Consider the following 22805-nt stretch of genomic DNA (forward strand, 5'->3'; position numbering starts at 1 on the left):
ACAATACAATACAATAAAATACAACAGAAACAATACAATACAATACAACACAACACAAACAATACAGTACAATACAATACAACAGAAACAGTACAATACAATAGAAATAATACAATACAATACAATACAACACAAACAATACAATACAATACAACACAAACAATACAATACAATACAATACAACACAACACAAACAATGCAGTACAATTCAATACATTCATTCATTAATTCTCTGTAACTCTTATCCAGTTCAGGGTCACGGTGGGTCCAGAGCCTCCCTGGAATCATTGGCCGCAAGGCGGGAATACACCCTGAAGGGGGCGCCAGTCCTTCACAGGGCAACACACACTCACACATTCACTCACACACTCACACCTACGGACACTATTGAGTTGCCAATCCACCTACTAATGTGTGTTTTTGGACTGTGGTAGGAAACCGGAGCACCCGGAGGAAACCCACACAGACACAGGGAGAACACACCACACTCCTCACAGTCACACACTACCTGCTGTGCCACCGTGCCGCCCCCAATTCAATACAACGAATTACAATACAATACAAAACAAACAATACAGTACAATAAAATACATCATCATCATCATCATCATTTTCTTCTCCGCTTCTCCATTTCAGGGTCGCGGTGGCAACAGGGCGAGCAAAGAAGCCCAGACGTCTCTGTCCCTTGCAACATCCACCAATTCCTCCTGGGGGATCCCAAGGCGTTCCCAGGACAGCCGGGAGATATAATCCCTCCAGCGTGTCCTGGGTCTACCCCGGGGCCTCCTTCCAGTTGGACGTGCCTGGTATACCTCCAGTGGGAGGCGTCCAGGAGGCATCCTGATCAAATGCCCAAACCACCTCAACTGACTTCTCTCAATGCAAAGGAGCAGCGACTCTACTCCGAGCTCCTCCCTAGTCACTGAGCTCCTCACCCGATCACGGAGAGTACGCCCAGCGACCCGTCGGAGAAAGCTCATTTCGGCCGCTTGTATCCGCGATCTTGTTCTTTCGGTCATTACCCAGAGCTCATGACCATAGGTGAGAGTGGGAACGTAGACTGACCGGTAAATTGAGAGCTTTGCTTTATGGCTCAGCTTCACCACAACGGTGCGGTACAGTGACCGCATTACTGCAGACGCTGCACCTATCCTACGGTCAATCTCACCATCCCTCTTCCCATCACTCGTGAACAAGAACCCGAGATACTTGAACTCCTTCACTTGGGGCAGGTTCTCACCCCTTACCTGAAGGGAGCATGCCATCTGTTTCCGGGAGATAACCATGGCCTCAGACTTGGAGGTGCTGATCCGCATACCGACCGCTTCACACTCGGCTGCAAACTGCTCAAGTGAACGCTGGAGGCCTCCGTGCGAAGAAGCCAGAAGAACAACATCGTCCGCAAAAAGCAGAGATGCCACCTCCCGAGATCCTCGACGGAAGCCCTCCTGCCCCAGGCTACGCCGCGCCACCCTGTCCATGAATATCAGGAACAGGAGTGGAGATAAGGCACAGCCCTGACGGAGTCCAATGCCCACACTGAACAAGCCTGACTTACTACCAAGGATGCGAACACAACTCAAACTCTGAGAGTACAGCTCGCCGGAGCGACCCTGGCACCCCATACTCCTGGAGCACCTCCCACAGAATCTCTCAGGGAACACGGTCATATGCCTTCTCCAAATCCACAAAGCATGTGTAGAGTGGAGTAGCAAATTCCCATGCCCCCTCAATCATCTGTGCAAAAGTAAAGAGTTGGTCCATAGTTCCACGGCCAGGACGAAATCCGCATTGTTCCTCCAATATCCTAGGTTCGACTATCGGACGGATTCTCCTTTCCAGCACCTTGGCATAGACTTTCCCCGGGAGGCTGAGAAGTGTAATGCCACGATAATTGGCACACTTTCTCCGGTCCCCTTTTTTGAAGATAGGAACCACCACCCCGGTTTGCCAATCCAAAGGCACCGTTCCCGAGGTCCATGCGATATTGTATAGGCGTGTCATCCAAGACAGCCCCACATTATCGAGTGCCTTCAGTAACTCTGGGCGAATCTCATCCACTCCTGGAGCTTTGCCACTGCGAAGCTTTTTCACCACCTCAGTGACTTCAGCCAAGGAAATGGAATCTGACCCCCCAGACACTTCTGGCCCTACCTCCTGTACAGGAGGCATGTCTCTCGGGTTAAGGAGTTCCTCAAAATGCTCCTTCCAATGCCCAACAATACGCTCAGTCGAGTTCAGAGTTTCACCATCCTTGCTAAGCACAGCTTGGACAGTGTCCCCCCTCCCCCTCCTGAGCTGTCGGAGTGTTTTCCAGAACCTCTTTGAGGCCGCCCGGAAGTCATTCTCCATGGCCTCTCCAAACTCCTCCCATGCTCTGGATTTTGCTTCAGCAACTGCCACAGCTGCAGCCTTTTTCGCCTGCCGGTACCCATCCGCAGAATCGGAAGTTCCCCGAGCTAGCCAATCTCGAAAAGCCTCCTTCTTCCGCTTGACAGCTTCCCTCACCCCTGGTGTCCACCAACGGGTTCTTGGGTTGCCGCCATAACAGGCACCGACAAGCTTTTGACCACAGCTACATGCAGCCGCTTCCACGATGGACGTCCAGAACAGTGTCCATTCAGACTCCATTTCCCCTACCTCCTCCGGAACATGTGAGAAGTTCTCTCGGAGGTGAGAGTTGAAATCCATCCGGACAGAGTCATCTGCCAGCTTTTCCCAGCACACCCTCACAATATGTTTGGGTTTACCAGGTCTGTCCGGCAGCTTTCCCCGCCATCGGATCCAACTCACCACCAGATGGTGATCGGTTGACAGCTCAGCCCCTCTCTTTACCCGAGTGTCCAAAACATACGGCCTCAGGTCAGAAGACACAACCACAAAGTCGATCATTGACCTTTGGCCCAGAGTGCTCTGGTACCAAGTACACTTATGAGCAATCTTATGTTCGAACATGGTGTTCGTTATGGACAAACCGTGGCTAGCACAGAAGTCCAACAACATCACACCACTCGGGTTTAGATCAGGCAGTCCGTTCCTCCCAATCACTCCTCTCCAGGTTTCCCAGTCATTGCCAACGTGAGCATTGAAGTCCCCCAGCAAAACAACAGAGTCAGTGCATGGAATCCCCTCTAGAACTCCAGTCACTGCCTCCAAGAAGGCCGGATACTCTGAGCTGCTGTTCGGTGCATACGCACACACAACAGTCAAAGTTTTCCTCTCTGCAAGCCAGAGCCGCATTGAGGCGACCCTCTCGTTTACTGGGACAAACTCCAGCTGTACAGGCGCCAGCCGGGGACTTGTGAGTATCCCCACACCCGCCCGGCGCCTCTCACCCTGTGCAACTCCTGAGTAAGAGAGAGACCAACCCCTATCGAGGAGTTTGGTTCCAGAGCCTACACTGTGTGTAGAGGTGAGCCCAACTATATCTAGCTGGTATCTCTCAACCTCACGCACCAGCTCTGGCTCTTTCCCCCCCAGTGAGGTTATGTTCCACGTACCAAGAACCAGTTTCCGCTGACAAGTTCCACGACGCCAGGGGCCCCCTTGCCCCCGCTCTGTGCCCGATGGGCATTGCACCGCACCCCTACTCTGGATCTTGCGGGTGGTGAGCCTACATGATCCTCCCACGTTGCCATTTCGGGCTGAGCCCGGCCGGGTTACGTGGGCTGCCCAGCCACCAGGCGCTCGCCGTCGAACACTACCCCCAGGCCTGGCTCCAGGGGTAGGTTACAATAAAATACAGTTCAACACAAACAATACAGTACAATACATCATAGCACATTTCAATACAGAACAATGCAATACACTACAATAAACTACAATACAACACAACACAATACAATACAGTATACTACAATAAATTCACCCTGTTCTTCAATACTCAGGTCCCTCACAGAGCAGGTATGATTTGGGTGGTGGGTCATTCTGAGCGCTGCTTTGACCTGTGGCAGTGCGCTGGTATGAGTGGATCAGACACAGCAGTGCTGCTGGAGTTTTGACCACATAGGTATAAATGTATAGGATATCATCCCCCCCTTTAATGATCCCTGTTTTCAGTAAGTTAATGTAGTTCATGTAGTTTACAGGCACAGAGAGAGTCAATGACTTTGTGTAAACTACACTCAGGCTGTAAACTGATTGATTGAGTGAAAGATTTTTTTTTCCTGTGAGTCACATCAGATTCACCTCCCAAAGGAGCCCAGCATCCATTCCCCAACTTCAGGTCCCCTCTTTCTCCCATCATTCTGTCAGTCCTTATCTCTGTCTTGTCAGCCCACTCGTCTGTCCCACGTGTAGCCATTCCTCTGACTCTTCTCTCTCTCTCTCTTGTCCATCAACCTTTCTCTCTCTCTCTCTCTCTCTCTCTCTCTCTCTCTCTCATCCATCAACCCACTGGCTTTCTCTCTCTCTCTCTCTCTCTCTCTCTCTCATCCATCAACCCACTGGCTTTCTCTCTCTCTCTCTCTCTCTCTCTCTCTCTCTCTCTCTCTCTCTCTCCATCTCTTCTCTTCTCTCTCTATCTCTTCTCTCTCTCTCTCTCTCTCTCTCTCTCTCTCTCTCGTCCATCAACCCACTGGCTTTCTCTCTCTCTCACTCTTGCTCACTCACTCACTCATTCTTCTCTTTCTTACCTCTCAGATTTTCAGTAATGTCCTAAACTAGGTGCAACGTCTCATTTATGAACTGCATCTCCATTTGATCTCATCCTGAAAATCTCATCTAAAAGCTCATCTGGCCATACATTACATAATAGATGTAGTCAACATCTCCCACAGATACAACAGTGCTGACCATGGCAATCTTTATATGTCCAGAACAGTGACCCCTGGTGATCCTGATATGGCGTACATTTGACCCTCATGTGACAAGCAGGAGTGGTCCACTCTAGTGCTGTCACTTGAAGAGTCCAGTAGGCCAATGAAATGGGTCTGTGGCCCCAGAACCTGGGCAACAATGATTTTCTCATCTAGGATTAATTGTATTTATTCTTATTTTCCATTTGTATTTCATGTCCCAGTTCTGGGTCGGGATCCACTTGGTGCTGGCCACCTCTGCACCTTCTGTAGGAACACTACAACATTTTAAAACCAAGACTGACATCAGAAATCTCTTCTACGGTAGCTTCCTGGTCAAGAGCTCCACGATGGACACATGGCACCTACTCCAGCCGGCATACATCCTCTGTCCTACATTCCGCCTGCTTCTCAATCCTTCTATTTGTTTTTACTCCATTTATTCACACCTCTGATCCCCTCCTCCTCCGTCTACTCCTCTCTGGAGCCTCATTTTTGGGTCTGTCACTTTTGATAAAGCACCCGCAGCCTCTTCTCCTTCCCCTCGAACCCTTATCGAAGCTACCAGGGTGGCTAAGACCCCCCTAGCACAGCGACGAACCAGGATCGGGTTAAACTCGCCGAGAGGAGAAAAAGCTTCAGAAGCCTTCGCCCCTTTGAAGGTCTTCTGCCGCCAAGATGTCGCACCGTTCTCGCTTTTCATATGCGCTTTTTTTTCGCTCGGTTCCCCGTCAGGAGCGGCTGCGTGAAGCCTGTAATTCCGTCTGAGGATGAGGGGAGAAGATCAGGGGGGATTTGGATGGGTGGTCTGCTGAGCGGGTGCAAAATAGAGGGGTTTCTGAGAGGGGGTGGTGTTGGCAGTTCTGGATAGAGACGAGTGTTTGTAGGGTTTTTGTGGTTTGTGTGTGTGTGTGTGTGACAGAGAGAGAGAGAGAGAGAGAGAGAGAGAGAGAGAGAGAGAGAGTTTAGAGATAAAGGGGCTGGCGTCTGCTTTTGCTGAGGATTGAAGTCCATTCAAAGTCAAAGGAAACACATCCCAGTTCTTTAGATTCTCTCGGAGACTAAGCACTGAGAGACAAAGAGGGGTCTTCTTGTCGTACGGCTCTGGTGGGATTTAAATTCATTATTTTTTAACTCCTCTTTGCCTTGTTCCCTGCGTTAGGGCCTGCTTTCATTCCCAGTTTTCCATATCTGGAAATACAGAAGCGTGTGGGTGGCTTGGATTTAAAATAAAAACTGGATCAAACCTTCACCGTAGTATCTCTCAGTAGGTCACCTACTGCTGCCACATGAGACTAAGATCACCGTGTTCAATGCCAAGTGTTGGCTAGAGGGGTATAACACTACCTTGTGGTTCCTAGCGGGCTGTGGAACAGTGGAACTGCGTTCTCTGGAGTGATATCTAGTACCTTTGGGAGGAGTTGGTGTAGTGTTTGGGATCCTGAACTAATCGTCCAACGTCAGCTGGATGCAATCCAATCCTCACAGCCTTTTCCAAATACCAAACATCTAGTCTAAAGCCTTTCCATAGGAGTAGAAGGGTTTAATGGGTTTAAAGATCCCCTATTAATGCCCACCATTCTTACTTCTGGAGAAGAGAATGTTGTGTACCTTTAGGGAACACAATTGGAATTTTAAACACTGTTGTACCTTTAAAGGTACATTTACACTGATTGCGCCTTTAGTGACCAATAATGTACCTCTAGTATACCTTCTCTCTCTCTCTCACACACACACACACACACACACACACACACACATGCTGGAGATGGATGTTTCCTTGTTACCAGCCTAGGTTTCTGCAGGTGGAATCAGATCTGAGGCTTGTGCTCCTCCTGGACGCCTTGCTCCACTCCACTCTTCTCTCTTATCCTTCAAACACTTCTGCTTCTCTCTTTCATCCTCCATTCTCACCTCTCCTTAAAGTGTTTTCCCCCTTCTTTCACGGGTCAATATCTCTCCTCTCCGCCTCCCTCTGTTCTCTCTCTCATCTCTCCCTCCGTCTCTTATGGCCGGATCTAATAGTAATGTGGCTTACTTTTGAAATGAAAAGAGTCTTACACAATACCACTTTCATATGGAGAACACTTTGATTTGAATGCATGAAAGGATTTGGAAACCTTGGCTCTCTCTCTCTGTGTGTGTGTGTGTGTGTGTGTGTGGGTGTGTGTGTGTGTGTGTGTGTGTGTGTGTGTGTGTGTGTGGGGGTGGGTGGGTGGGTGAAATCCAGTAGGTGATCTATATAGGTCCAAGAGAATGAATATTTATATTTATGGGTAGAAATGCTTTTCTAATTATAATTTTCTGTTCCACAGTAAATGAAACAGCCAATGCTTTCTAATTCCTCCATTCCACCTTAAATGACACAGAAGTATCATTGCTTTTTTCTTGTAAACAGGCAACACCTAGGTTAAAGGTGGATTGGAGGCACAGGACTGACTGCTGCGTCATTTATGGTAATAATGTACACCACAATGTAACTGCTACATTATTTAAGGTGGAATGGGGAACTGCGGGACTAGAATGTAACTGCTGTAATTTTTACTGTTGCTTATGTAACATTTAAGGTGGAACAGAGGGATCAGACAATCTACTGTATGGTTATAGGGTGAAACTGAGGCACTTGAATGCAACTGCTGCATCATTTAAGGTAGAACAGGGCCCAGTAAACATTTAGCCATTGATTCAACGTTGAAATAACGTAATGACTGCCCTCTAATCAACGTTCTCTTAAGGTTGAAAATGAAAGTTGAAAAGACGACTATTAGACGTATTTTGGACGTCCATTGACGTTATCGATTGGTCACCACTTAACTAACTTATTAAGATGGATTTTGGACATCCATTGATGTTTAAAACATGTCCTTGATGGACAGACTACTTTTAGACCTATTTTGAACGTCCAGGGACGTTCCTTATTTACTGGGGGGCAATTGACTATAACTGCTGCACCATGGGATACAGGCAATTTAAGGTGGAACAGGGGCCGGAGGCACTAAAATTTAAATGCTGCATCAGTAGACATCAGAAGACAGAGTGTAAATTCTGCACACTTTAAGTGGAATGGATGCACCACAATGTAATTGCTGCATCGTTTTAAGGTGGAATGTGAAGCTGGGGCATTACAGTGTAACTTCTACACCACTTTAGATGGAACATATGTACCAGAATGAACCTGCTGCATCATTTAAGGTGGAACAGAGGCACCAGAAAGAAGCTGGTGCACAATTTAAGGCAAAATGGAAGCACCAGGATGGATGAGCAGCATCCTCATCTCGGTTCATGCTTTTAAAGGATTGGAGTTCTGTTCATTGTACAAAACCCTCCAGATACCGTGTCCCTGCCGTGAGCACCAGACCTCTGCAGTGTGGCTCTGTTTCTGTGCTGTTCAGTACTAAGTTGAAGCAGAACATAATACGAAGCTTTAGCTGTTTTGTTTAATCAGTAAAGCAGCTGCTAGCTCTTCACAAGCCAAAGGATGACAGAAGCAGTTGCTTAGCACTCGCTAGCAAAACGCTCTCCACTGGGATTCCAGGGCGGTAGATGAATGTTCCCCTTCCCTGGCTTCATGTTCACAGCAGTGGGGAAGCAGTTGGTGCTTCTGCTCTCTCGGTGTGACCCAAGCTTGCTTCACTGACTCTCTTAGCCAACACCTGCTGATCCTACACTCTGGTGCCAAACAGCTCTGGCTCCACTGCCCAGCTGCCTGCAGTGCTGCCAAATGAGCTAGCCCTGCTTTCCACTGGAAAACACGTACACATTGATGGAGTGATTTATCTGAACAGGCTGGGGGTACGGATCCTTGGTAAGTTGGAATAGTTGTGAGGAAACAAGTTTTTGACTCCACTGGCCTGGATACAAAGCAGGAAAATACTCCAGGAGAAGTTTTGGACAGGTCAGAAATGACGGAAACATACTGTAGACTTGGAGGCCAGATGTTATTGTGTGAAAAGGATATACATCTGGAGATACTTTTGATGCTGCAAACAATGCTACGTCCAAAAGCTTTCCTAATAAACCCCACCCCCAATTAGCCCAATTAATAACTTCAGGGCCTCTGGGTCCTGACTTAGGAGTTGGCTGTGTTCTCCCTGTGTCTCTGGGGGTTTCCTCCTGGTGCTCCAGTTTCCTCCCACAGTCCAAATACATGTTGGTAGGTGGAGTAGAAGTGTAAGTGACTGGGTGAGTGTGTGTCATGGTTCTGATAAACTCCAGTGTCCTGCACCGATCCCTGTCCTTAACCCCAGTGTGTACTTCTATAATGGGAAGCTGGACTGTCCACTTTGAGCCAGGCCTTTTGTCCAACGTAGTCCAACCCACTTCTTATTAATGTCCATGGTTTTGGAATGAGATATATAGCAAGCTCATGTGCACACTATGCTAATGTGTCCAAGTACTTTTGGCACAGTGTGCACTGAGTTCAGAGTCACAACCCTGAGCTAATGCTGTCATACTTGGACCCAGGAATACCTTAGAGCCTTGCTGCATTACGTTCAGGCAGTCAGCTGGAGCCAGCTCTTCAGAATAACACATGAAGTCTATTATGCTAATTACCATAATTATACTAAGCCTCAATACCTCATGTACACAACAGAGCTTCCAATAGTGCAGTTCTGTATGAATTGAGGATTTTAATATGGAATGTGTTCCCTCTTGCTGTGGTAACAGCTTCTACTCTTCTGGGAGGAGGGTTTGGTTGCATACAGCCATGCGATGATTAGAGGTGCTGACTGGAGCCATACTGGATGATTTAAACCCCTCCTTCAACGCTTGGTTTTCAGCATGCTGACCTTAGGCTCATGTGCAGCTGCTCCAGCATTTCTATGGAGGTGTTGTGCAATGTGTTTACCTTATTCTAAACATTTGGACAAACATGCTGTGGCCAAAACTGAAGGGATGTTATATGAACAGAAAGTATTGGGACACCTACAAGAGATTTTATGTGATCACATTTTGAATCCACGGGCACTAATATGGAGTTGGTTCCCTCTTTGCATCTATAACAACAGGTTTGGGACTATTGAATCAGAGTGTTGTTGACTTTGACGCACTCAGCGTCCCCACTCTGTAACATTACGTGGTCTGCCATTTTGTAGCTGAGTTACTGTGGTTCCTAAATGCTATCAATTGTCATGAACACCTCTCATGTTTGATCATGGATTACTTAGGTGGGAGGATTGTGTGTGTGTGTGTGTGTGTGTGTGTGTGTGTGTGTGTGCGCAGTCCTTTACACAGTTCTACGCAAACACATAGCTGAAAGCTAGTGAGCTATTATTCGTATAATTCCAACTTCACAGCCATAGCAGACTTTTCCAATGGTCTCCACTGGACTCCAAAGCTTCCATCCTCGCGTTCGTCCCAGAGGAGCCCATGTTTAGCTTTCATTAGTAGAGCCTCAGCAGAAAAGTGTTTCCTGATAAGGCCCAGCACTTTATCAACTGTTTATAGATCCTGACAGCTGGCTTAATCAAATCATCTGGAGACCAGTGCGCCTGTGTAAACACAATCACGTCTGTGTGCACAGATGTAATGAGAGGGCATTTGAGAGGGGTCTTGAGGACAATGAGGAGAATCAAATAATAAGGACCTTGGAGTTCATACATTCCTCAGCAGATGTTTGTGTAGACCTCTGTCTGAATGTGCGTCGTTCAGCTTCATCTTTCCATGATCATAACATCATAATAGCACAAAATAAGGATGTTATGAGTGTATCATGTTTGATTCTAATTACTGTTTATTTGAAGTGATAAATAATTATCCCTACCCTCATCCAAAAGTTACGTAGTGCAGTTTCTGCAGTGCCGTGCCTGAAGTAGCCACTTCAGATGTTCTGTTCTCCCTGTTACAGGTCAGTGAACATCACAAAATAATAGTTGGAAGGCTAAAGGTATGTGGATACTGTTTGACAGACTGAGTGTTGATGTCTGACCTTGAAAAACCCCACAGATTAAAGTCCTTTGGCAAGACTTCCAACTTTGCATTGTAACACGATTAACGTTGTAAGTCACTCAGGCTTACGGTGTCAGTCAAGTTCCATTGATGTAAACACATCATATTATTTTATGTTAAGATAAGGTTAATAACCTGTTGTTTTTGGACCAAAGCTTAGCTCCAGAGTGAGGTGGAGTCTCAGAAAGCGCCGTTTTCCTGTTTCTTTGTTTGGGGAGTGGCTCGACTGGAGCCGAATGTGGCGTAGCTTCAAAAGGCAGGCGTCATTTTAAAGCTGGAGATACTGTATCAGGAAAGAAACATGAAACAAGTTGTGACGGAGGGTGATTGCCAGATCTGGTCTGTGTAATGTTTCTTCAAGCCTTTAAAGTCCAGCGAAACGCTGGAAGTTCTTGCTGTAAGTAATTGGTTCCAGGTTTCTTCAAACCTGCGAAAGGAACAGAGGGGAACAATGCGCACGATGGGTGATGGATGTGTTTTTGCATGCAATCCATTTGATGCTGTGCTTTACAGATTACGGAGCTGAAGGTTGGAGTTATTTATGCGCTGGTTGAAGTTAAATATTCATAGGAACGTCTCGAAGTGACTTGGTACCACCCCCTCGGTGCGGTCCCACTCCTACAGGCTCCTGTTTTGTGTTCATTAAAGCATGCTAACTTCAGCTCCTCATTTCTTACTGACATCTTCTAGCAGTTCACCAGAGGGCCATATCTGCAGTGAGTCCAGAACTTTTTACACACCCTTTATAATAAGCTTGAGCTGGTACAGTCTCTAAAGAAAAGCATGAAATTGGGTCAGTTGTACAACATGCTCACTGAGCAGCAGCTGGACATTATAATGAATGTCTTCTCATATTACTGCGCACTGCCACTTTGTCTGTACCTTTCTACATAGCACATGAGGTACTGATATTCTGTGGATCATAATGTATCGCTGTTTACAGAGCACTTTATTAAGTGCCTTTAGAGTCTTACATTTTGAGAGGATTCTTGGACACATTAACACATTCTGTACGTTCAATCATCTTCAACATTTAAATGCGACTCATTGAGAGACAGAGAGAACACGCCACACGCCTCACACTAACCTGCACCACCACCGTGCCGCCCTCTTTCTATTTTAGTAATAATTTAATCTAATATATTTTTCCTTCTATTAATTAATACTTATTTAAATATTTCTTTCTTTGTATTATTGTTTTTTTGTTCTTGTCTGATCATGTTATCTGGAGCTCCATCCTGTACCTTTGAGATGATAGATCACAGAACATCAGAAGCTGACCTCTCTCTCGTGTTCTTGTAGCTGCTATCACATTCTCACAGCAATGTTCCAAAGTCCAGTCCAAAGCCTTCCCGGAAGAGTAGAGGCTCCTACTGCAGTGAACAGAGAACAAACACCTGCTGAGGTGGATGAGCACATGTCCAGCAAAGTTTTAACATTTTGCCCTCAACACACTGAGGACAGATTGTAAACAGGTTGCAGGCTTATTGTCCTCTTCACCTGGCACCTGTCCAGAGTCCTCGTCCCGTCTCCAAATAGTCTCCAAATAGAGTGTGGAGCGTACTCTAATTAATGCAACATCTGTCCACGCTAAAACAGTTTTCTCGCTGTTTATCGGAAAGATAAACTCCAGACAGGGAAGTGATTACGGGTTCAGAGTTGTCTGTAGGAAGGAATCAATCTACTGCTCCGTCAAACTTCATTTAAATAGCACCTTGTAAAAATATTCAATAAATAAAAATGTATAACTGATTGATTAATTAATTTAAATTAATTAGAAAAAAAGCATAAGGAAAAAAAATGAAACATTTAAATTAAAGCAACTGTATTATGTTTTACCTTAAAATTACAGCGTCAAGATGGATTGTGATGGATATTGGAGGAAGGTAGGAAACCACCCACTCTTCCTTCCTTCCCAGGAGCAAAAAGAACAGATTCTAGACACCCATGGACACTTTACAATCAACACTGTTCAACACAATCAACACACTCTAAATTATAATAAATTGAATAAAATTAATTACCTTTAATAAGAACAGTTGGGTGGCACGGTGGTGCAGCAGGAAAGTGTCGCAGTCACACAGCTCCAAGGACATGGATGTTGTGGGTTCGAGTCCCGCTCTGAGTGACTGTCTGTGAGGAGTGTGGTGTGTTCTCCCTGTGTCTGAGTGGGTTTCCTCCGGGTGATTGTCTGTGAGGAGTGTGGTGTGTTCTCCCTGTGTCTGCGTGGGTTTCCTCCGGGTGACTGTCTGTGAGGAGTGTGGTGTGTTCTCCCTGTGTCTGCGTGGGTTTCCTCCGGGTGACTGTCTGTGAGGAGTGTGGTGTGTTCTCCCTGTGTCTGCGTGAGTTTCCTCCGGGTGACTGTCTGTGAGGAGTGTGGTGTGTTCTCCCTGTGTCTGCGTGGGTTTCCTCCGGGTGACTGTCTGTGAGGAGTGTGGTGTGTTCTCCCTGTGTCTGCGTGGGTTTCCTCCGGGTGACTGTCTGTGAGGAGTGTGGTGTGTTCTCCCTGTGTCTGCGTGAGTTTCCTCCGGGTGACTTTCTGTGAGGAGTGTGGTGTGTTTTCCCTGTGTCTGCGTGGGTTTCCTCCGGGTGACTGTCTGTGAGGAGTGTGGTGTGTTCTCCCCGTGTCTGCATGGGTTTCCTCCGGGTGATTGTCTGTGAGGAGTGTGGTGTGTTCTCCCTGTGTCTGCGTGGGTTTACTCCGGGTGCTCCGGTTTCCTTCCACAGTCCAAAAAAACATGTTGGTAGGTGGACTGGCGACTCAAAAGTGTCCGTAGGTGTGAGTGTGTGAGTGAATGTGTGTGTGTGTGTCACCCTGTGAAGGACTGGCGCCCCCTCCAGGGTGTATTCCTTCCTTGCGCCCAATGGTTCCAGGTAGGCTCTGGACCCACCGCGACCCTGAACTGGATAAGGGTTACAAATAATGAATGAATGAATGAAAAGAACAGAGTTGAGAACAAAAGTAGAAAAAACAAATAATAACAGTAAGAATATATTAAATTTGTAAAGTACTAAGAACAAACAACAATACGTTTATAAGGAACTGCGTGTAAGTCAGGCCACTACTATCCCCTACAGTCACTCCTAGACCCTGCAACCACGAATCTCCATTTTTTTCTTCTTGATTTCAATTTTCTGCATCATTAGGATTTCATTTTTCTGCACATGAGCAGCTCTTTAGAGTGTTTGAAAATTTCCAGAGACATGGACCAATAGGAGAGCTCTGAGAGGACTGGGAGTAAAATGTCTTTACATTAACATGCATTAAAATTTCAGAGTGGTTTTTCCTTCTTTTTTAAAGTTACCATTTTTCTTTTTTTTTGGACAGCAGCTATATGTAGGTCAGTGCGTTAAAGGCCTGATTTGATTTTCTTTTTGAGACTACATCCCACCCACAGATAAGGATCTGCAATTTAAACCAGTATCTTTCAGCAGAAGATTATCCGGGGGTAAAACAGCGAGGCTCACTGACTGGTCCCAGGCTGTTTGAAGAGAGCAGATGAGGTTCTTCTTGGTTCTTCCGTGTCTTTATCTCCTCTCTGCCACTGGATACAGTGCACTCTTATTACAATAAGGCAAACTTTGAAGCATGCTTGCTGCTGCGCTTCCTCTGATTGGAGATTAATCTACTCAGACCATCTTTTAAAAGGGGGTTGGGGGGTACAATTTTGCACTAATTTTCCACAAAGAAGTTTGTAGAGATTTGTTGTTGTAATCTTATGTCATGAGCAGCGTGGTGCTGCTGCAGGGGGCATCACTGCCACACAACACCAGGGTTCTGTGAGGAGTTTGGTGTGTTCTCCCTGTGTCTGTGTGTGTTTCCTTCGGGTGACTGTCTGTGAGGAGTGTGGTGTGTTCTCCCTGTGTCTGCGTGGGTTTCCTCCGGGTGACTGTCTGTGAGGAGTGTGGTGTGTTCTCTCTGTGTCTGTGTGCGTTTCCTCCGGGTGACTGTCTGTGAGGAGTGTGGTGTGTTCTCCCTGTGTCTGCGTGGGTTTCCTCCGGGTGACTGTCTGTGTGGAGTGTGGTGTGTTCTCTCTGTGTCTGTGTGGGTTTCCTCCGGGTGACTGTCTGTGAGGAGTGTGGTGTGTTCTCTCTGTGTCTGCATGGGTTTCCTCCGGGTGCTCCGGTTGCTGGGGGCAGCCATGGCCTGGTGGTTATGGAACTGGTTGCTGGTTTGATCCCCAGAGCTGGCAAGTCATGACTGAAGTGCAAGGCACCTAACTCCCAACTGCTCCTTGGGCACCGTGGCTGGGGCTGCCCACCGCTGCAGGCATGTGTGTGCTCACTGCCCCCTAGTGTTCATTAGTGTGTGTGTGTGTGTGTGTGTGTGTTTCACTGCACGGATTGGGTTATAAGATGTCCTTATATGGGCATGATGCCACCTACAGAGACCTGTTTTTCAAAAGCTAAACCCATTTAAGGTGGAAATAATTGCCTGAATATGAAAACTGAGAGTAAGAAGGAAACATCCGCCTCCTAAAATCACATTTGAGGTGGAAGAAAACAACTCAGTAAGGAAGATAATATCACTCAACTAGTGACACATTTCTAGGTCTCAGTTGGTCAGAGAAGTGCGATGCTTCTAGAGTTAAGGTGGAAATGAAGATGCAAATATAAAGCTGGTAAATAAGGCAACTTTTTCGGTACTTCCCGTAACGCTCATTTGCGTATTGCCTCTCCGTCTCCTCCTTCTCTGTTTTCTCTCCATGCAAAGCACAGCCAGTTCCTCCTCCACCACGTCACGGCAGAACTCTGTCAGCTTTAAAACTCACTGAATTTAGAGTCCAGAAAACGTGTGTGTTTTTGTGTTTATTATCGCAGTGGTTGTTATCTGTATCAAGGTATTCACTGTCTCTCCAGAAGTTCGAACACAAAGTAAACCAAGATGGCCCCTCCCTTGTTGTCATGGAAAATAAGAGTCTTAACCACCTTATGTGTGTGCTTTTCTCTTTGTAGGCTGCATCCCTAGCCCTCTGCAGCTTGGGACACGTCTACACATCCATCGGGGACTATCCCAATGCCTTGGCCAGCCACAAGCAGTGTGTTCTGCTGTCCAAACAGTCCAAGGACCAGCTGTCTGAGGCACGAGAACTGGGCAACATGGGAGCTGTCTACATCGCCATGGGGGATTTTGAGAATGCCGTTCAGTGCCACGAGCAGCACCTGAGCATCGCCAAGGCTCTTGAGAACAAGAGGGAAGAGGCCAGAGCATACAGCAACCTGGGGAGTGCTTACCACTATCACAGGAACTTTGACAAGGCCATGTCCTACCACACACACGTCCTGGAGCTGGCTCAGGAGCTCAACGAGAAGTCCATAGAGATGAGGGCCTATGCTGGACTGGGCCACGCTGCTCGATGCATGCAGGACTTAGAGCGAGCCAAACAGTACCACGAGCAGCAGCTGACCATCGCAGAGCTCCTGAAGGACCGGGCAGCAGAGGGAAGAGCCTCATCCAATTTGGGTAAGAGCTCTTTAGGGATTTTTTGAGGGTGGGTTTGCTCTTCAGCTTCCACTGTTGCAGGGCTTGAAATATGATCATGTCCGATGCCAAGAGAGCCCTCAGCATTGGGCTGTGGAGCAGGGAAGCGATGGAGGTCCATCCAGTAACTCTGGGATCAGCCTGAGAGGTGTTTGTGAAGCAGAACTGATCATCCATCATCAGAACTTGAAATCGCTAATGGCAGTTTTCCACACCGGGCTTTGGGATCTACATCAACGGCGGCGGTAACGTTAAGTGGTGTTTACTCATGGTGTATTGGCATGTTGTTGTTGTTTGGGACTGAACACAGCGCCGTCATCAGTTCAGACAGATCAGTAGAGTTTGTTCCTTCCTTGTTGCAGCATCCAGCTCTCGCTGGATTCTTTCGGCGGCCACCGATCCAAGGAGCGTTTGAACCTCTTCAAAAGACCACGGCGCAATTTTACGCGCTGCCGTCGTGAGTCGGATAAAAACAAATAATCAGGACCAAATTAACCAAATGGAAAACTAAACATCAGAGTACAGCAGAGTCAAGAGTAGGTACCATGTAGTGGAAAAGCTCCACAATGCACTCGTGGCTGCCATCACATCCATACACCCATGTTCCAGTATCTACTGGACGAGCAAGTGCTATTGAAGTAATGGAAATAAATATTGACAGGTGCTTAAGTTGTCAGACATAAAATGACCACTGAGTGTTGTTATAACCTTGTGTGAGTCCACCCTTCCTCCTTGACTTTGGTTACAGCATGTTAAACAGCCCAGGCTCTCACTTTAATGAAAACTGGAGCTGTTTATCTCACGTTGGACATGCTGGACATTTGCCAGATTGAGGACACATTTGTCCAGTGCTTCTGATGTCACAGAGATTACATCATGGCAGAGAGGGAGGAGTGGCATTTTTATTATTATTTTCCGACAAGAAAAGCCAGAGAGAATCCACATTTATTTTTATAACACATTAAAAGGAGGGTGGCTCTGTGGCGCTGCAGGTGAGATGACCGATCCTCACCCAGTGTGACTGTCTGTGAGGAGTGCGGTGTGTTCTCCTTGTGCCTGTGTGGGTTTCCTCCGGGTGACTGTCTGTGAGGAGTGAGGTGTGTTCTCTCTGTGTCTGTGTGGGTTTCCTCCGGGTGACTGTCTGTGAGGAGTGCGGTGTGTTCTCCCTGTGTCTGCGTGGGTTTCCTCTGGGTGACTGTCTGTGAGGAGCGTGGTGTGTTCTCCCTGTGTCCACGTGGGTTTGAGTGACTGGGTGAGTGTGTGAGTGTAGGGCTGGACAATAATTCAATATCAGTATATATCACAATTTAAAACGTCTGAATAAGCCCTAGTATCACTGGCCTGTGAAACAGTGGAACTGTGTTCTCTGGAGTGATGGAGCGCCATTCAGTATCTTTTGAATGAGTTGGAGCAGAGTTTCTGATCCAGAACTTCAACATCAGACCCTGGCCTCACTGATCCCCATCAAATTCTCACAGCAATGTTCAGATTTACAGTGTAAAGCCTTCTCAGAAGAGTAGAAGCTGTTACTGTAGCAATACACTTCACTTCAGAAGAGACAGACAAGCAGTTTTCCACAACATTTCTGGTCGTGTCCAATCGCCGTGGTCCTTGATAGACGACCAAATTAAAAGCACACAGTTAGTCTCTTTCATTATGTCGTTTATTTCACCCCCACAGTTTCGTTTCGCCTTCTGTGGAACTTGTAGCATTTATTAATAATTCATGCCCCCCTTGCTGTGTGTACGACCATGTCTCTCTCTCTCTCACTCTCTCTCTCTCTCACTCTCTCTCTCTCTCTCGCCCAGGGTATAATAACCCACCTCAGCTTGTGTATTACGAATATGAATTATGCATGCTCTTTTCCTTACCTTTGACAGTGCCTGCTGGCATATCGTCTTTGGAACAAGGCCCTATTAGTACGAGGGGCCTTGGTTCCCCACAACACCGTCGCCTGGAATGCCTTGCAGTGCTGCTTTCCTACATTTATTTATTTTATGGTCACCCTTTCACATGGCCTGCCAGCTTCCACCAGCTTTGGGGTTGGCTGTAAAGCCTCATTAACTCTTGGATGACATTGTTGCTTCTCCCCTACTGGAAAGCAACTAAATGTGTCCTATGAAACAACACAATACATTACATTACAGTGAAGTGCTGCACCTGTATGTCTGTCTGTGAGGAGTGTGGTGTGTTCTCTCTGTGTCTGCATGGGTTTCCTCCGGGTGACTGTCTGTGAGGAGTGTGGTGTGTTCTCCCTGTGTCTGTGTGGGTTTCCTCCGGGTGACTGTCTGTGAGGAGTGTGGTGTGTTCTCTCTGTGTCTGCATGGGTTTCCTCCGGGTGACTGTCTGTGAGGAGTGTGGTGTGTTCTCCCTGTGTCTGTGTGGGTTTCCTCCAGGTGACTGTCTGTGAGGAGTGTGGTGTGTTCTCCCTGTGTCTGTGTGGGTTTCCTCCGGGTGACTGTCTGTGAGGAGTGTGGTGTGTTCTCCCTGTGTCTGCGTGGGTTTCCTCCAGGTGACTGTCTGTGAGGAGTGTGGTGTGTTCTCTCTGTGTCTGCGTGGGTTTCCTCCGGGTGACTGTCTGTGAGGTGTGTGGTGTGTTCTCCCTGTGTCTTTACAATTGACTGCAATGTAGTGCACAGTGTAGGTCATAAAATAGCATTTAAAAAATGACATTGTATATCTTACAATAAAACCATTTTACTGCTCTCGCCATCTAACATTTAGGGCACTGTCGGGGTGAAGTAGTGTTAGTTTTGTAACCTGTGAAGTGCACTATACAGGGAGTAGGGTGATATTTGTGCCAGAGCATTGTTTGTAAGTTGCAAGGATGGAAACAAATACAAAGATAAGATTTTTTATTTTCTCATCTCAAGTTTTTCTATTTAGAGGCATTTCTTCCACCTCTGTGTTTGTTCTGTGACTTCCAGACCGATGTTTGTAGAAATCATTCTCTATGAGTTTGCTGTCATCTGGGAGTCTCTGTAGTGTGTGGACGAGGAGACTGAATTTATGGCTCTTCCGCTCTATCCATTCATTATCTGTAACCCTTATCCAGTTTAGGGTCGCGGTGGGTCCAGAGCCTACCTGGAATCATTGAGCGCAAGGCGGGAACACACCCTGGAGGGGGCACCAGTCCTTCACAGGACAACACAGACACACACACACATTCACTCACACCTACGGTCACTTTTTTGAGTCGCCAATCCACCTACCAACGTGTGTTTTTGGATTGTGGGAGGAAACCGGAGCACCTGGAGGAAACCCACACGGACACGGGGAGAACACACCAACTCCTTACAGTCACCCGGAGCGGGAATCAAACCCACAACCTCCAGGCCCCTGGAGCTGTGTGACTGCGACACTAACCTGCTGCGCCACCGTGCTGCCCCGCTCTATCCATGCTCGTCTCTAATTGCGGACAGATCTTAGTTGTTGTTGACTTTTTGATACATTTCTGAGGAGGTGTGCATCAGGCTACAGTGTCGGGTACATGTTGCTTATGGCGTAGATTCGACACAGAAGCATAATCTGGCCTTTAGACCAATGTAGCTGTTAGTGGCAGCATCTGGGGCACCTTCAAGTAGCTGAAAGCACTGATTATGACGGGTGTCTGTGTCCTTTTGAGCTGGGGGAGGTCCAGCAACCACAAGGTCATATTTCTCGCATGCACTGGAGCTATATCGGTGTGATATGAAATGCTGAGTCTTCATTTCAAAGAGGGTTTGTCCAAAACATCTGCAAAGGCAGCATAACAGAGTACCTCTCTATATCTGCATTCATACCACGTTTGTAGACGACACTGAGAACCCATGGCGCGGCTTGATTTCAGGCATCACAGCCAAGAACGAGGCACGTTAGCCATTACGGCCATTAGCGTTAACCTTGAAGCTGGCCTTAATTCAGAAAGAAAGACCTCTAATTGCACGGGGGCTACTTGATCTCTGCTCTGGAGCCTAGGAGGGTAAGTACCGGGCCAAAGGGCTTTGTCACTACATCTTTTACTGTTACCTATTCAGCCATTCCAACGTTGCCCTTATTACTCACTTGGCGCTATGAATATTTATAAGGGCACTTTACAGCTAATGGCAGGCCCTCCCCCCCTCTCCTCACACATTCTTCTCGGTTTTTGGGGATTAGAAATTCCAAGCTGGACTGGATGGGAGGGTTTTTTTTATTATTAATGAGGCATCACTGCAACGTTTGGCTGATTGGCTTTTGTGATATACAATAATGTAATTAGCTATGCCTTATGCCTCACACTGCTGAATATGGAGTATCAGGGAAAGCTGACTATGTCCAGGCACATGGGTGTCACACTGAATGGAGTGGTGTGTGTGCAGACAGTTCCCTGAAGATGTGATGGTGTGTAGCTGTAGATTATGGAAAAGCCTTCAGTGTATTTGCTCTCCCAGACTTACTGTAATGACCACAGACAGTTCACAAATGAGCAGTTTAATAGTAGTGAATGTGTCCCTCCTCCACTGCAGTAACAGCTTCCACAATAGTTGGCTTTCTACTAGATAGCTGTGAGGTTTTGGTGTCATTCAAACATCGTTAAATAAAGGAGCATTCTCAGCGCTGCAGTGACACTGACGTGGGGGTGGTGTGGTAGTGTCGGGTACATGGAGTGGATCAGACACAGTTGCTGGTGGAGATTGTGGCCACTCATGGTTCACTCTTAGACACAGCTGCCTCGTTGGTCCACCTTAAATATGTAAAGTCAAATCATGATGTAAACTCTTGTTCACGAGTGAAGGAAAGATGGAGCGTGAGATTGACAGGCGGATCGGTGCAGCGTCAGCAGCAATGCGGGCTCTATACCGGTCCTTTGTGGTGAAGAGAGAGCTGAGCAGAAAAGCAAAGCTCTCGATTTACCGTTCGATCTACGTCCCAACCCTCACCTATGGTCACGAGCTTTGGGTAGTGACCGAAAGAACGAGATCGCGGGTACAAGCGGCTGAAATGAGCTTTCTCCACAGGGCATCTGGACTCTACCTTAGAGACAGGGTTAGGAGCTCGGATATCCGGGAGAGACTCGGAGTGAAGCCGCTGCTCCTCCACGTCGAGAGGAGCCAGTTGAGGTGGTTCGGGCGTCTGGTTCGGATGCCTCCTGGACGCCTTCCTGGTGAGGTGTTCCGGGCATATCCAACGGGAAGGAGGCACCGGGGAACACCAAGAACACGCTAGAGAGACTTACATGTCTCGACTGGCCTGGGAACACCTCGGTATACCCCGGAGGAGCTGGAAGCAGTGGCTGGGGAGAGGGAGGTCTGGGTTTCTTTGCTCCGACTGCTTCCCCCGCCAAAAATATCAATATATTGCACGTATTGATAACATATCGCAAATGAAACCGATATGATATATCGCCCCACCCCTAGTGTGTAAACCATAACTCCATAATCTGGCTGCAGAATCCTGGGTGTCCATTGGTGCCCAATAATCTGTGAGGGGTGTGAAGGCCAGCCCCTCTGGACCAATCCCACAGAAAAGCTACTGTGTTTTAACCTGTTTCTATCACCACAGCGTTAACTCTTTCTGCAGTGGGGGCTACAGTAGTTCTTGGGGTCTCACCCAAGGGGGTCTCACCCATCAATGACCCTGTTCACAGTGTTCGCCAGTCGCTCCTCCTTGGAAACATTTGGCACTGAACACTGAGAACACCTCACAAGACCGGCGTTGTGGAGATAAAGGGTTGTTGTGGCCAAAACATTAAGACCATCACAGTTTGGCCCTTGGCTCACCCAGATCTCAACTTCATGGACCTGCTGTTCACTCACTGACCGTTACGCCCCACTCCTCTGGACCACCGTAACCAGAGCGCGAGTGTTATTTATGTTGCCTGTCAGAGATTTTAATCTCGTGGCTGATTGGTGTATATTTCCACAGCTTTTTGGAAGTAAATACGACTCTAACATTGCACAGACTCTGTCACACATGCGCTGTTCTTTTGTCCTTTGTTTTTTTTTTTTTGGTCCTCTCTGTAATTTTCATTTGTTCTCCATGCCCCCTCATTTTTTTCTCACTCTCCTTCCCTCTCCACTCCTAATGCGTGCTGTCAGGCTGCCGGTAATTGAAAGTGACTTGATGAATCGCTTAATTAGCTTTAATAACTGATTGGCGTAGGCTGGGGGTAATGAAGATAGCAGGGAAGAGGAGGGACGCTGCCACCAGCTCCACTCCTTAATTACAGCATTGTGGATCCTGTGAGGGTAGGGTGGGGTGGGGGGGGGGGTGAGACAAAGCAGGTGGGACAGTGAAAGTGTATCCTAGATGTCCCACAATTGATGGACACTTGTGTATCTGGCATCAAAGCTGTTCACTGGGAGATTGCTTCTGTTTTATCCCTCTGCGCAGGCTTCCTTTGAACATTTCTGTGAGGCTTTGACTGCGTGCCGCCACATACGCTTTAGTGAGGTCAGGTGCGGATGTGGGAAGATTAGTCCTGGATCCGTCGTGATCCCAAGGGTTTCGGATGGAGCTCCATCAGTCCAGGATGCAGTTAAACAGTCCCTCAGCTCCTCAGTCTAATCCGGGAGAGCTGTATAAACCACACGTGGCACATGTACATATCCTAGGCC

General features: G+C 47.3%; 1 protein-coding gene across 1 annotated transcript in view; it reads left to right on the plus strand.

Moving 5' to 3' along the window:
* LOC136676502 (tetratricopeptide repeat protein 28-like) overlaps positions 1 to 22805 on the plus strand; it is a 181932-nt gene that overhangs the window by 103043 nt on the left and 56084 nt on the right. Inside the window, 1 exon segment of the mRNA XM_066653581.1 lies at positions 15702 to 16209. Coding sequence (XP_066509678.1) covers positions 15702 to 16209 — 508 coding nt within the window.

This window comes from Hoplias malabaricus, chromosome X2, assembly GCF_029633855.1.
Source record: "Hoplias malabaricus isolate fHopMal1 chromosome X2, fHopMal1.hap1, whole genome shotgun sequence".
NCBI lineage: Eukaryota > Metazoa > Chordata > Actinopteri > Characiformes > Erythrinidae > Hoplias > Hoplias malabaricus.